At 34.7% G+C, this 16,550-nt stretch overlaps 1 protein-coding gene across 2 annotated transcripts in view; it reads right to left on the bottom strand.

Annotated features, from left to right (window-relative positions):
• The window catches only part of Cyfip (Cytoplasmic FMR1-interacting protein Sra-1), a 110,311-nt gene that overhangs the window by 8,588 nt on the left and 85,173 nt on the right, over window positions 1-16,550 (bottom strand). For both annotated transcript variants that reach the window (XM_081738943.1, XM_081738944.1), the window contains 5 exons: window positions 12,672-12,863; window positions 12,340-12,543; window positions 7,196-7,290; window positions 5,334-5,572; window positions 1,449-1,596 (listed from right to left, as the gene is read on the bottom strand). In XM_081738943.1, coding sequence (XP_081595069.1) covers window positions 1,449-1,596; window positions 5,334-5,572; window positions 7,196-7,290; window positions 12,340-12,543; window positions 12,672-12,863 — 878 coding nt within the window. The remainder of the gene's footprint in view (window positions 1-1,448; window positions 1,597-5,333; window positions 5,573-7,195; window positions 7,291-12,339; window positions 12,544-12,671; window positions 12,864-16,550) is intronic.

The following is a 16,550-nucleotide window of genomic DNA, read 5'->3' as shown; positions in this document are numbered from 1 at the left end:
CAAGAAACATGTTCTTCAGCGTTTCGTATCAAATGGTCCGGGCAGGTAATCATTCGCTGACCTTATTGTCTGTGAGGTTCTTTGACATCCATCAAGGACTCACTTTACGAAATTTCAATTTGTCATGTACCACATCATACACTGTACCGCACGAAAGGCTGTATATCAAATGTTTGAAGATGGCTCTACTGGTCGTTACAAATTGCTTCTTCAATGGCCGACAGATTCTGTTCGCTTGATGCTGTTACCAGACGCCTGGCACGTGGCAAAATCCACGAAGCCCTCTTCAAAGATTTTCACCACTTGAAGAGGTTTCCTTTGAATTTCACTCGGGTTTGTTTTTTTTACCTACAAAAGAACGAACTACACCTTTACTCTTCAGAAATAGACTACAATACACGCACCATCTTTGCTCAGTAGCTTCTGCCGTAGAGATATGTCTGATCGAATAAATGCCGACTATAGTGCGAACTTCAGAATACTTCTCTTTTAATTTTCTCGTCTCACATCAGTATAATATTGAATGAAAATGATTTGCCCTCGTTTATTTTAATACCACCTATTGATGCGATGGACAACAGAATATGCTAATTTCAAACTACATCACATAGACACTAGTGAACTGCAACAAAATCATTGTATTTAATTTTTAACACACATGGAATTCTCATATACGGTAGCCACTGAAAATGGGTACACACTACACAAGTTACTTTGTTCAATAACTTCGAAATGAATACAACTCTGAATGCAGGTTTCTGATTTTGAAGGAAACATGGCTTTCTTTAATTTTCAGTAAAATACACACTCAAAAGTTTTAAAAACAAACTAACTGGATAACTGGTTTTGCTGACAACTATCCAAGAATTGAAGGATTATAGCAAAAGACATGAAATGCTTTAATTCCCACAATTATAACAAAGTACAATACCAAATTGTTAATAGTTACACTCGTTAATTTCTAATATACTCTCAAAGCACACTTGTTTATGAAAAGGTACTTTTCTTTACTTTTGCAAACTTTTTTTTATTTTCTTAATCAGTCAACACACACAATATATATATATATATATATATATATATATATATATATATATATGCAGAAAATACTTTAAACAAACATCATGTTATTATTTAAAGTAACATAGAAAATATCAATGTATACAGACTTTTTCATTATTCGTATTAATATGTGACAAAGTGTTGTATTTTTGCCTAAAACTGTTTTCAGCACATTAATGAAATTCATATTATTATTACTTAAATATATGAAATTCATATTATTATTACTGTTTTCCTTTTATCTCTATGATATTGGCTTATAGATTAATATTACTTATGCCAATATAAACGAGTGAAATATGATACAAAAGAATAGAAATCTTTAATCTAAAATCTATACGCTTATCCCAAACAAAAAATAAAAGATGATAGTAGTAAACACTTACTATTCCCTTAATGGTTTCGTCTTTTCCATCAACTCTCTGAACCCGTAAAATATGGTAACAGAAATCAAGTGCTTCGAAACGCCGCTGTTGGCCTAACAAAACAATCATTGTACACCCTGCCCAGTTAAGACCTTCACCAAACAGTTCTCTGCGAAAGCAAAGGAAGAAAAACTCATAAAAAATCTGTATTTACATGTTCCTATGGTAAAGCAGAACTAAATACTAAAATTTTTAATTACAGATTATTCATTCAATGCAGCTTACGTCAACTTGGCGTATACACACACAAACTGAGTGACCAGCAATCATGTATTTTCTTTAAGACAATCAGGCCACTGTTCTAGAAAGTTGTGTTCAAATTGAGAAAAGAGGTGGCGTGTGTATGCTTTAATAGATGAGCATTATTATTATTTTATCGTTTTGTTGTTAGTGAGTCGATTAAGTTAGTATATTTCCTGATTTTCTAATTTTCAAAATTTGTTCAATATTCTTAGAAATATTATAGTTTAATAACTGAAGTTACATTATTTACACTACGCTGTAAATGTAGATAAAATCGAACAAATTTTTAATAGTTACACTCATTAATTCGATATTTATTGATCTTTTTATGACTTTCTTCACCCCCTCAAAATCAATTTCTACTCCATTTTTTAAAACTTTAATTAATGATTAATAATATTATCAGACATTTCATATCATCGTTTCCCACACTCATGAAAATTACTAAATTTGGACCAACTGACCAAAATCACGGAAATCAGAACTGAAGTAATAACAGGAACAACTAAACAGTTCACACTTAGGCTGCACTTCCAGTGGAACTGAATACGATACGAATGCGAACTGCACACTTAACTGCCTCTACTAGATCCGAAAATTTGCAAATGCGAATTAGAACAAAGCTGAAATTTTATGCTTGAAAATTCATATCTTACGCTTTTGATAGGAAGATAAAATTATTGTAATACTAAATGTCTCGTATACAATCTTTTTAGACCAACTAATTTATATATTGCTTAAGAGTTAACTACCTAAGTCAAAATGAATTATTTTTTTATTTACGGTTAACTTTATCACAGTTATAGATATTATTGATTAGTCGTTGAAAATTTGCTTTTTCATCATCACAAATCTCTTCAGAAAATTGTCTGCAGTTAAATACGTTGCCTTCTTGGGAAAAATAATGTTGTCAGAACAAGTTTGTACCCAGCTGGTGATTTTTCGCCCATTTTTGTACACAATTTCATAATGTATTTCCGTATAGTGAATTACTTTTCTCTTTTTCTCAATGTCAATGATAGTGAAATTTGTACTATTTTGTACACCTAATATGTACAGCATTTCTATCAACCTATATTTACAGAATTTAAAAATGTATTTCCATACAATAAAATCCAATTATTACGTATTTGTCAATTTGTGTTAATAAAATTAATATTAATATCTCTTAGTCTGTGCCTGGTACACTTTTAAGTCTTGGTGCTAGCAAGACTACATACAGGACATTTTATATAGAGAGAGATTCCGTTATTGGGCTGATTACGGGAATACATACATTTCAAAATTTGACGCTTTGCTATTGAAGTAGAATAATCTAGCATGTACTTAGAATAACAACTATCACAATTTAAAGTAAAAGAAAGCATCTCGATGAAAGGTAGTCGAGAATTTTGTCTGAAATATTGATGAGAAATTGAAAAAGAATATTGACTTCTTTGGATCACACCCAGGTCAGTACTATTGTGTATTTGAAATGTATTCTTTACATACAGTTGGTAACTTATATCCCGTTCTGGGGGATTAAGTTTCCTCTAGAGAGACATGAAAACGCCACTGCTCACTTCATTTTATATTACCTTACATTGTAATATGCCTGGAAAACTATGCGAGTTAATATAATTTAATATAAAATAAGAATAAAATGTGGAACTTTTAGCAAGGAGAATGGTTTAGTACACATTTGTAGCAAGCGGAGACCTGTCTTCATTAATATGCACGATGTTGTAATCCAGATTTAAATATTCTGATCACATATATGTAATAAAATACAAAATAGTTTTGTTATTGTTCTCGTCTTTTCTAAAATTTGTATTTCCGCTTGATTTACTCGTATTTTTCTTAAACACTGCTTTTTGTCATTTACTGCGCTGAGAACTGCGGACGACAACACTCTATCGCACGAGTTCGGTTGAACAAAACCAGTATGGTGGGATAATTCGCATTTGCATATGTTCGTCAGTCTTCGCAATTTGCATGTCAGTACTAATTTAGTGGAGATACCTCAATTCATTCACACGTGCTGGAAAATTCGGATTCACATTCATATTTGATAAGTGGCTCTTTAAAGTCAAACTTATCCAAAGTGTTGATTGAGAGAACATATGGAATCATACCACAAGGTAAAGTTTACTAGCCTTTTTGTATTCCTACTAGCTGAAATAATTTCTGGGATACTTTAACGAGTATTGATTTTCAAGAACCATAGAGGCTTAAATCATAGAGGCTTAAATCGGCTTTTGCAGCACGATTTTAATATGCTTATAGCTCCAACGTCAGTGAAGGTTTTTAATTTTTATACGTAGTAACGTACTTTTACGAAGTAACGTATCTTGAAAAAAAAAAAAAAAAAAAAAAAAAGTAAGTAAGTATTATGTAAGGGCTTCACAATTTCATACTTTTCTTAATAAAACTATGTTACGGTGTAAAGTGCACTTAACATTATACTTACAGTAGACTCCGAGTATCAGGCCTAATGTGGCGAAAGGGAAGGCCGGATAACAAAAAAGCCGGATAGGCCGGAGTTCATTGTAGTACACTTACAAAAAATACCCCAAGAACAATTTACGAATACAGTACTGTACAGTTGTAATCAGGAACAGCGGCAAGTGTGCTGTATTGAGGTCCGTCACACACTGACGAAACAATGAATCAGGGACAGAACGCTGCTCTTTTCCTGTCACAACTTTCATTTTGCACACGACATGTAGGAGGATCGTAGCAGACGCTCGCTTCTAATACTTTGGCAATGTTGCCAATGCAACGCCGTTCCTTCCTTATTTAATTACAATAAAAGAAAACTAGGCCGGATAGTTGCGAGCCGGATACCCGGTAGTCTGCTGTATTATCCAATTCTAAATTTGTTATTCTTATCTTGCCAATATATAAGAGTATTAATATCTATTTGAAACTCCTCCTGAAGTGTTCTTCTACATTCATCAACGTTGTCCACCCAGACTCTTTTAAAATGAGTGCCTGGGACAACTTGAGGAAGTAAAGTAGGTCGGAGAGTGGTTTGATTTGATTTTCAGTTTAGCGTCCCTTGCAGCAACGAGGCTATGAGACGTGGACCTACAGCTTAACGTGGAATCCGAACCACATGAGCTCCCGCCCGGAATCGAACCCGGGGCTCCCACGCTAAGGACGCGTACGCTAACCCCTTAGCCACGAGAGAGCTCATGTCTAAGCTCATATCCATCACCTTCATGAATACCGTTCTCCACGTACAGACCTTGGGATTTTGTTTTCTATTCCGAAAAGGGACGGCCTTTATTTATCAATACTCATGCGAACCACAAAGATACAATATCTCAAAACTGAAAAATAGTTCTTGTACTGAAATGAGTTGAAAATCACTGCTTTAAAAATACAGGGTGAGTCAAAATACTTGGACACCTGCATAAGTTTGAAAATCGACGGGAAAAGTAAAAAGTGATGATGGGAACAGAGGTTTGATGAGGGGCCGCAACTTTTGGAGTGTATGTCATTCATGGCCGCCATCTTGAAATCCGCCATTTTGGATTCAAGTCAATTTTTTTTATATAATACGGTAAAATTCTTTCTAAGCTTTAAGGGAACAAACAAACAAAAAATTCATTTACTTACTCCACAGTAAATTCTGTTTCACCAACAGGAATACAGTAGACGAACTGCAAAGCTGACCACAAGCGATGAAACTCTGTGCAATCATCCACATTGATCACACCATTTACTGGGGGAGGTCCCACCCACACAGGGTCATCAAGAAAACTTCGGAGTCTATTTAAAACAACTTCAAAAATTGATAAGCCGCAGCACAGGCGCTCTCTTGTCAACAAATCTCCTTCTCTTGCTATCATAGTTTGCTGTAAAATATTACTGCGTTAGTATGAACAAATTGGCTCTATTAATGAGTAATAAATACCTAAGAAAATTTAATGACACTGATCTGTTTTTAAATAAAAGTTATTAGTTGATTTGGGTTTTCATATACTGTATAATAATAATAATAATAATAATAATAATAATAATAATAATAATAATAATAATAATATTGTTTGTTGTTGCTGTTACAAAATGAATGACACAAGTTGGTTGGATAAGTTTTGCGTCCCTTTCAGCACCGAGGCTCTATGGCATGTGGACTTTCAGCTTAACTTCAGACCGGAATCACATGAGCTCACCGGTAATCGATCCTGGATCTCCCGCACCAAAAGCGCCTACGCTAACCATATAGCCAAGAGAAAGCTTAGAATGATGGAAGTGACTGGTCTTTCCTGATTTCTTACAAACGCACATAAATCTCTACACGAATAGAGAACTGGAATGAAGATCCTTGGAGTTGCCATTAAATGATCAGAATTTTTTTCTATAAGGGAACTGTAGTTTTGCATTTTAATCCAGAATAGTGACTTAAATCCTTTGCTATGGTCATTTAAGTCTTCCAGGTGAATTTTATCTAAAACAGTTGGAAATTCCTTATGACTGATAAAACAGAAAACCTAATAGTCGGTGAAAAAATATACTGAAAGTTTTTTTCAAGAATTTAAGAAGTCAGAAGACAGGCCAAGGTAATATCATATTGGTTCTCTTCTATTATCGCAACACAAAGAAAGAAAATTACAAAAAAATTCAACACAAAATCTATTTTAACCTGTTGAAGATATGCTACAATGTTAAAAAAAAAAAAAAAAAAAAACTCTTTCACAGGTTACAAATGATTTTTGATATTGTTGGGGATATGGAAGAAATTATATTATTTTTAAGTGGGTAGAAATTATTCCATTATAAGGTGAAAGCCTGAGTGTCAACTTTATCTATATTTATCTTTTTAAAGCTTTTTCTTTTATTTTTTTAATAATAGTAATGAATATTGATTTAAAAATCTGTGTTATTAGAAGTTTTACGGTGGATTCAGCTTTCGCTGATGGTTAATACTTATTGGTATTAATATTACTATTTCTGAGGTATGACAATTATAGTTAACCCTTTACAAACGGGGTACATGTGTCCCATGCGAATAATTCAAACATCGTTGGGAATTTGTTTTTAGAAAATTCCAAAAAAAATACATGATGTTCTCCCATCGGGTCAGATGCTACCAAGAAATTGTGTTTAGTTTCCAAAACTGTGTACAGTTGTCAGGAATATTCCAAATTAAAGGAGAAGGACATTCGTTATAAAACATATGCGGTATTCATGTAGAAAGTCTTTCCACTTCAAAACCAGTTGTTTGTTGCAAGCTGGTTAGCCTATTGCTGCATAATCGAATTACTTGTTATTAAGAAAAATGGTCACAGACATTTTTCAGCACTTACGGGCAATGGAACTTAAGTATATGTTAAAATATAACAATACTTAGGCAGTAAGGAATCATTCTTAATACTATATTATACTGACAAGACACGTTTATATTATAATACATTACCATCATTAAGCAGTTAGGATTCACGACGACAGAAGCAAAGACAGAAATGTATTATTCTTACCTTAGCCGTTCCCAATTTTTCAATATTTGGTACAATCTGAAGAGCGGAGTATTTTGCTTCTAGCCTTTTCTGTTTCGTTTCTGGTTTTTCTCCATCTGCCGGAAATAACATAAAAAAATCACAATCACGCGAATCAACTGCTTATCCATTAGTGATCCTACTAATCATTTTCAGATTCGTTTAGTGCTAATGATTAATAAACAGTGACACCATTTCGGTGCAAGTGGAGAATCGTCAAGTAAAACGGGAAATATTTGAATTACTCCAAACTAGAACACCATAAATAATAATATAATTCAGTTGAGTGAACGCCAATCGAATGGTTAACACATTAAGTATTGATGCACACTGTAAGAATTATCATTACACTTAAAGAACGTAAGGAATACATTATAATAAGGAATTTACTAACTTTCACACTGTAATTCACTGTTATTTCAATATTTCGAATCGCGCATCCCTCATCAGGAACAAACAGTGGTTTACGTCATTTTCTTGCAGTAATTTCTTTGCATGCTCAGTTGTAGCAAAACAGTGGCATTTATACAAGTTATACGACAAGTTGTATCAATACAAAGTAGTAAATTAAGACTCCAGTTGAGATGTGGACTGTTAAAAAATAAATAAATAAGGTCTGTAATTTACCACTTCGTATTGATAAAATTTGTCATGCAACTTTTATAATAATTTCCACTGTGTTGCTAACTAGCATGTGAAAAGCTTATTTAAAAACTTAGGCCGCTGTTCTTTCCTGATTAGAGATGCCTGATTAAAGCATTCAGAATGTCGAAATATTTTTTTTGACGTCCCACGTTTTTGCCATTTAAGCCAAGGAAGACGATGTTTAAAGCATGTAAATGATGAAGGAGGAATTGATGGAATGAGAAAATAGGAGGAAAAGGGAATACCCCGAGAAAACCCACGGACACGATGTAATCCACCACAAACTTACTTAGCCGAGGATCGAACCAGAGAGCCCACGCACCAGAGGTAAGCGCTCTACCGCTGAATCGAAATAACAATATCTGCATAAGAATACTAAGAAGGTTAGTAAACTCATAACTAGTCCGGATTTTTATGTAATATCAACCCTTTAAATATGTACATAAATATGTAACAAAAATCGCTTAAAAATGTAAGAAATATGTAATATTATATAAGAATATGTAATGTTACATATTTATGAAAACGTAATATTAACACGCGTATGAGTATGCAATATTTAAACGAATTATGAAAATAAAAAGGAAAACCTACTACACTTTATCATGCTTAATGCAAGTCCCCAATGAAGTGAAATGCTTGAACAGTTGAGACAGCCATACGTCACTGACGTGACTGATTGCAGAATAATAAAAATCAGACGCGAATGAAGGAATATGTGAATTGGTTACAGAGAAACAGGAAAGCTCCGAGAAAACAATGCATACGCCTTTGTACGTCAGCAATCTCATGTGATGTGGTGTTGTCTTGTTTCAAATCTAGAACCTTTTACACTAAATGCGCATCCGTCACCACGGCCCAATCTTGAAATGGATTATACGCAATATACAAATTTAAATACTAAAAGCAACTGAAGACGAAATGTATTGTTTTATATATATTTATTTCTTGCACGCAAAAACAGTCCTATATCTTTTAAACAATACCAGCTGAACTAAAATTGAAGAATATTTCCACTAATGAACATTTTTAATTTGAAATAAAGTACTTACAAAAGATGTGCCTGCAGTTCAACAGTGTGTTGTTGCACAATGGGTTACAAGGTACATTTCCAAATGATCAGCAGTAAAATTTTGTCAGCGATCGGATAAAATATTCTTGTATGCAGAGAATGATCTCTCCACATCACATGAGGTAACAGGAGCGTATTTAAACAGGGGGATGCAGTTGGGGGAAATATCTTCAGGGAGAGTTCTTGTTTCACCGCTGAGAATCTCACACACTGCCAATAGGCTGTCGTAACCCGGGTTTCTTTCCAGCACTGCATTTAATTTTTTTCGAACTTTTTCTCCTACATCTCCACACACACCTTGCAGCAGTCTCTTTGCATCCTCTATGATTTCCATTGATTCCGGAAGAGGCCGCCCAACAGTGTAGCTTTTTAATGCTTGTAGGTAGCCAACCAAAACTGCCGTCTATGTATGCGATGTCACACGCTACTTTTAAGTCATTAAACACTTGTTTTTTGTGCAGTTCGCAAATTTATATTCCTTGCATGGAGTACACTTCGTACATGTTCTACCTGAGATTTCATTGAACATCCATTTTTTTTTTTTTTTTTTTTTTTCACACACTTGGCACAACACCACTTTACCGTCCGTAGGAAACGCATCATCGATAGTTACCTACGACCGCAATTTTGCGAATAAAGTTGAGGCAACCGGAGCCATTTGTAACTTCGACGGTCAATACAGAACACGTGCTATTTGCAACTGCAATACTAGAGTACTGTCCTCCTGTCAATCAGTTGAACAAGCGAAGTTGTTTGAAAGCTTAGGTTACCTGCTATGATATTGCCATTGTCGCCAGCTTCTTGGAACGAACTCTTGCAGTAAATTCCTGGAAGCACACTAGCATACAGTTTTAACTTGAACTGCAGAATTTGCTTTCATCTTTTTTGCCGTCCGACCTCCGATGACAATCAAATAGACTTCATTTTAGGAATTTTCTGGCCAGTCGCCTGTCAGGCACGTGATCTGTCTTCCTCCAGAATTGAGAATATAGAGCGCTGCTAATGCACCCCGGAGGGAGGATTTTTACTTGTTTCTTCTTATATTTCTTTTGTTATCGGCGAAAATTCTGCGAAACATGGTTTGACAAATAAAAAAGGGAGAGATTTCTCTTTCGGTAAAGAAACGAAAAGATAGACATGACAAAATTGAATCTAGATGCAAGCCTTGCACAGTTGGAGAGTTTATTTATTATTATTTTTTTTATTTTAAATTAAAATTTCAGTAAACGCAAAATTTTAACAGTTTTATGTAAAAAATATGTAGAAACCCTAGAAATATGTAATATTGGTCAAAATATGTTTAAATATGTAATATGAAACTTGAGTTGAAGCACCCTACAGGTGTGAATCAAAAACATTTAAGGATTTGACGAGCCTACATATGAAGGAAAAAAATATGTAATTACATACAAATCCGGACATTAATCATAACTTTAAAGGATTATCTCCATGATTTCTACTGTTTTTTTTATTTATTTTTTTTTAAAAAAATATTTTATTTCTTTTGGATTTTTGTATATTTCAACTGCACCTCTAGTTTCCATACGCGGTCAAAACACAACTCAACCACGTACAATTCAAATAAAAGAGATGACTGTTTCGAATTTTGTACTAAAAAATCCAACAGCTTTCGATGAACGGAGACTTTGAACAAGAACTTATCACTTACTGCTCACGTATTCATATATGTATGACACAATTTGCAAATTTGGGGTTGATCTACATGTATTTTAACCCTTTACGTGTGGACAGCGTATATATGCGGCCACCATAACTGGATCTGAGCACGAATGGCGGAAGTTTTAGCCCACATACTTTTTTTCACCACAATTTGGTTAATGGACTTAGTAGTAATGCTGTTGCAGCGGATAGAATGAAAAGTTGTTTTTTTTTTTTTTTTTTTTTAAATTCTATTTTCAAACAAATTTTACGGAAAAAAAACAAAATGACTTCTCCCTAAAGACTCCTCACTTAAGGAGTAACACAGTTTTCAATAGACTAACACACTTGTATCTTGTACGACGGTATTTAGCATAAGGTCTTGACAGCTGTGTAGTATACCAGAAAGTAGAAAGTACTAATACTAGGGAGTACTTTATTGTTTGTGGTATTATCGCAACCAACTAATGCGAGCACATTTCCGTCTCTTATTATATTTATTTTCATCAATAATTCACACTTACCTCATGAATCTTCGTTACTGTGTCATGATCATAATACATTACACGAATTGTTTCTATTATTGCTTTAAATACATTTCATCACTCATATCCTAATTATCTTATAAATTATCGTGTTCCCAAGATTTATCTTGCTTCCTAAGTTAGAATCCATCAACAAGTTAATAATCAGTTTTTATCCTCTTCTATCTAAGTATAAATCTAACTACATGGCATTACACAACAAATAACTTGCCAATCCTACTTCAATTTTCATCCCACTAGCACAATTACATGTACAATATAATGTAATGCAGAAGACACATCAAATGAAAATTAGTTCTTACAGTAATCTGGCCTAATGTGACGGAAGGACAGGTACGATAATTTAGAAGCCGGGCAGGCCGGAATTCTATAATTACTCAGTTCTTACAGTAGACTCTCGACTATCCGGCCTAATGTGACGAAAGGGCAGCAGGATAATTAAGATGCCGGGTAGGCCGGAGTTCTATAATTATTCACTTCTTGCACCATCTATACCATTAAAACACACTTTCTATACCAAAATCCACTGTTATCATATGTTTTGACCTCTAAGTACAAGCTAGTGCTTTATAATTTTGTTATGTACTGTACTGTGCCTTTTAGAAATTTATTACAGAGAAACGAAATCCAAGAATAAAAATACTGTACACATTTTAAAATAAATTTCTTAATGTTTAACTTAAACACAGGAAGCACAAAATAGTGTACATTGTACGTGCATACAATTTTACAATAAACGAAAGGCAGGCCTAATTCTTCAAGAATTTGATTGATATAATTTGTGAGTTTAGCGTTCCGCTCAGCAGCGAAGCTATATGAGACGTGGACCTATAATTTAACGTGGAATCTGCACTACATGAGCTTCCGCCATTAAATTCTTATAGAAGTATTTAACTTGTTTTATTATTAACTGATAAATGATTACACAAATATGAAGGGGGTAAGGTAAGCCTAAAATTGTCGAAATTCAACAGTTTTAGTTTTTGAAGAAATCCTTGATAGATGGTGGCTTTTTCTTGGCAACTGTCGTGTTTTTATGTAGACCTTACATGTTTAGTCGTTCAAGAAAATTACTCATTTTATTATGGAGTTTTTTTTTCTTTTCTTGGAACAAGGCCGGATAGTCGAAAGTCTACTGTACCTAGTAATGTTTCGTCACTATTTTTAGAATTAGAATTAGAATTTCTTTTAGAATTAGAACTTACCTTTGCAATAAGGCCGCGGCAAAATATTTTGGAAAGGGGCAGCATGCAACAAATCACACACTTCCTCTTGAGACAAAGCCTGCTCCATCAATAGACAAAACAAGATTGTATTTCCAAATTCTCTGAAGTTATGGAAAAGTTCAGTCTTTGCGTCCGGGTACTGAACTATATCATTCAACTGTGCATGATAATATGCCAAAACACCTGGAAAACATGGTCAATTTCAAAATTCAGATTCCAAAAAATCATGGATACCTTCGTATTTTAGATTTAAGAAAATAAATAACATATACTACTGAAAATGCGCACTTAATTAGAATAAATATACTCACCTGGAGACCCATAGTCATATCGAGGCAATTTGCACTGTTTCGGCATAGCCTCCATTAACGTTTTTGTAAACTGCAGCAGATTTCCTTGAATAAGGCTCTTCACAATTTTCAACAGCTCTTCCATGACAACTGCTATACCTTGATATCCAAGCAACCTGCACATTGTTCTGAAATGGTATGCTCCCACGAAACCTAACAAAATAATAATAATAATAATAATAATAATAATAATAATAATACAATATCATATGCATATTCATTTTAGTACGCTACCTATTGAAATTTTATTTTTGACAAAGAATTTTTTGTCTTCCATATAATATTTTATTAAATGTACTTGCACCCCTGTTTCCTCCTCTCCAAACATGTTTTTCGAGATATTTTAAAATTTAAAACGAACTCTATAGTACGTGTATTCTCTAGTATTTATGTCATTCTAGATGTTCAATGTCATTTGATTCTAAATTATTTCTGTTCTATCAAAATAATTTCACTTTTGAAATGCGATATACGTTCAAGAGTGATTTTGCTATTGAATGAAATGCTGATGTTTAACTGTGCTATTGAATGAAATAACTGAACATCCTTCAATTAGTCCCACACGGCGTCCACATATCTTTGCCAACGAGAGGAAAGTGATGAATACCGTTGGCTGTGTGTGGTCCGCTAATGTTTACAACAATCAGTCTTCCTCATGGAAAAGATATGTGGACGGCGTGGGGGACTATTTGAAAGGTATTTGAGTTTGCTACGCATGTATACTCATGTCCAAAATTATTGTCGCATATCTATAACAGTCTTCTCGTAAGAATATAATTTGATAATGATTTTGCAGGGTACTTTTAATACTCATACTGTGTGTATAATCGGGAATTTAATATTTGTGGTAAATTTCATAGGAAAAGAATTATAAATACGAAAATTAAAATGAGTAAAATAAAATGTTGCTAAATGGACAAGAAAATTTTATTTTCGTTTTATTGTTCTTATTTACTGTTCTTTTGACATGAAATTTGTCATATACATGTCTTTGCCGATTATACACATACTAACATTACAAGAAATATCGGGCGAATTCGTTATCAAATTATATACCTAGAACAACATATTTATAGATATGCGACATAATTTTGGACATGAGTGTACCATTGCTTTTCTTTGTACCTCTGTATTCATTTGTATTGAAGCCTGACCGAATAATGAATTCTTATAACGCATATTTCGATTGCACCCTGCAAAGTGGACTTCCATTGCTACAACTTTTCTTGACGGCTGTGGTATAGTTGCCATGAGTTTAATAACTCTCGTACATGATTTAGAAATAGTACGAAAGGCTGCTCCGGATATATGTGAACAAATACGAAATAGCACTTGCCTAAAGAAATCGCATGTCGTCAACAACGTGACAGCAGTGGTTTTCGATTGGGCCAGCATTGTGAACAACTGCTCAATATCATTATTTCCATCGTAAGAGACAGTGAGGATGGTATACTCCAGGCCCATATCCAAGGGGGGTCTAGGGGGGTCGGGTCCCCCTAATATTTTCACGGTAGGCTTGCAAATGAACTATAATGTGGTTTGGATCGCCCCACCCCCCAACTTCTACCGGGCACCCTCTACATTTGTGGGCTGGCTATCGGCCTGTTATACTCTTCCACCTATGTAGTTTGGGACTTGTGGATCTACAGGATGCGGCAGAACCAACTAAGCAGTTTTAAGGAGCAATAAAAAGTAAATCTGGATATATAGAGATTTTTTTTTTTTTTTTTTAATTTTCTAAATTAGTACAATATACCATTTTACATTCATTTAGTTTTGAAAATAATGTCCTGAAGATGACGGCCGTTAGCATCAATACATTGTTGTAGACGATCCCTGAAGTTTCGAGCAGCTCTTGCACGCATATCGCGGGGTATGGCATTCACTTCATTAATAATCCGCTGTTTTAATTCTGGTAGGGTATAAGGGCGGCTTTTGAAAACCTTTTCCTTCAGATATCCCCCCCAAAAAAGTAGTCACAAATTCTCAAATCAGGTGACCGCGCAGGCCACTCGACATCACCCCTCAAAGATCGTTGTGTAGCGATCACAGATCTGTTATTTTCATAATAAGCGCGAACAGCAAAACCACGATGTGCACCGGTCCACACCACATTAGCTAGTGAAATGGGGTCAACGACTGAACAAAGGCAGACCACGTGCAACTGCCTACCCTCACCACAGTAATCGATACAACCTGCTTAGTCGGTTCTGCCGCACCCTATATATGATTTTTAGAACTTCGGCACTTTAGGATCTTTGAATATTCCATTCACTTCCTGTAGCTCTGAAATTCGCTACCGCTACACAGAACTGCGATAGTGCAGTAGTTACTATTATGCAGTTACGAATGTAGTTAATTCTAACGGTAACAGCTATATTACTAATACTGAAACTATTATTATTATTTATCCTGCAGTTATACATGAATTATATAAAATAACTTACTTAACTGTGAAAATGAATTAAGGCAGTTTCTTTTCTACGTGCAGGTTATTTTCGAAAGTATAAATTCCATCAAACATCTTGAGTGGCTTCGTAAAGAGGTAGGCAAGGCCTAATCAAGAGGGGACAGATTTGTCATCAGTCGGGTTTATTTGTTAATGAACTGTGCCATAAGGCACATTTCTTCATCAGAAAAACAAAATTTCGTCCTGTATCCAACTTGTATTATACAAAACATGAACAGTAAATACTACCGAAATATTTTTTAGATGGAATACTTCATTGGGGTATGAATGTATACTTTCTCTCAATTTTTAGAAACTTCTACAACCTACAGTATTCTCGGTATAATAACGCCACAAGAGATATTTAAGACTAATGCTGCAGTTAAAACTCGCGGGATTTTTACCACTAATCCACCTAAATCATTTTTAAGATTTATGCACCTAGTTCAAATTTGGAACTTCTGCACTTTAGTGCATGTGAGGTTCAATACAATTTAGGACGTGTGTAATTTAAAACTACTGCCGCGTCCCCAATTTGGAGTGTTCTGTCGGCACAAACGTACCTTATATATGTGAGGGGGGGAGGGGGGAAGCCATAATGACCATACTGAATTGCTGCAAGTATGCGACACTCACTTTTACAATTTTGTGGACTTTACGGAACACAAATTTCCCTGTACACGCAAATATAGCAAACAACCATGAATTCCTTTCGGAAAGTTAACCTGCAGTACTGACCATTTACTTCTATTGTCACCTGCTAAGTTTCCGTCAGTCTGTCTTAAGTTCAGCGATATGTTAAGGTTGGAACTGATGTACGTGTGCTTACGACAGCATAGGAGCCTTAATGTTGACGATTTTAATTTTTTTCCTTATACTAGCTGAATGGGCCTCTGAGCCACAAGAGTTTGAGGTCAAATAATATTACTAGTTATTTCAACGCATACTACAAATGTTATAAGAGATGCTAGAGTTCCTACCTCTTGGCAAGAAATCCGACGTAGTATTTCACTCGTTACTTTCACTAGAACCGTCATGGGAGTGTCTTTTGTGGGTTAATATTTACCAATAGAGGCCTCTGTTGTGTAACAGGCCATTACCGTATGAATATAGGTTTTCAGACCGTCAAACTGTCACAACTCTCCCACAGTCCTGTCATAGGTGAACTTTGCTCGTCAAGTGTCACGATATATACCTCCCAATAGCGAATCATTTCCAGTACCACTGCTGCAGGCATTTCGCTGCGGATTCTGGTACAGGAAGCCATAAACTAATATGTAACTTGCGGCTAGAGTTCATATCTGTACAAGGAAAAAGTGTATCGAATTTATTCGCATGTATCTGGAAAAACTTTCTGTTGTCTTTTCGAAAAATAACAATTTATAATAAAA

Source organism: Thermobia domestica, chromosome 14, assembly GCF_964235325.1.
Source record: "Thermobia domestica chromosome 14, izTheDome1.hap1.1, whole genome shotgun sequence".
In the NCBI taxonomy this organism is placed as follows: Eukaryota; Metazoa; Arthropoda; class Insecta; order Zygentoma; family Lepismatidae; genus Thermobia; species Thermobia domestica.
Note: the sequence above shows the minus strand (reverse complement) of the source record. Positions and strands in the feature narration are given on the sequence as shown.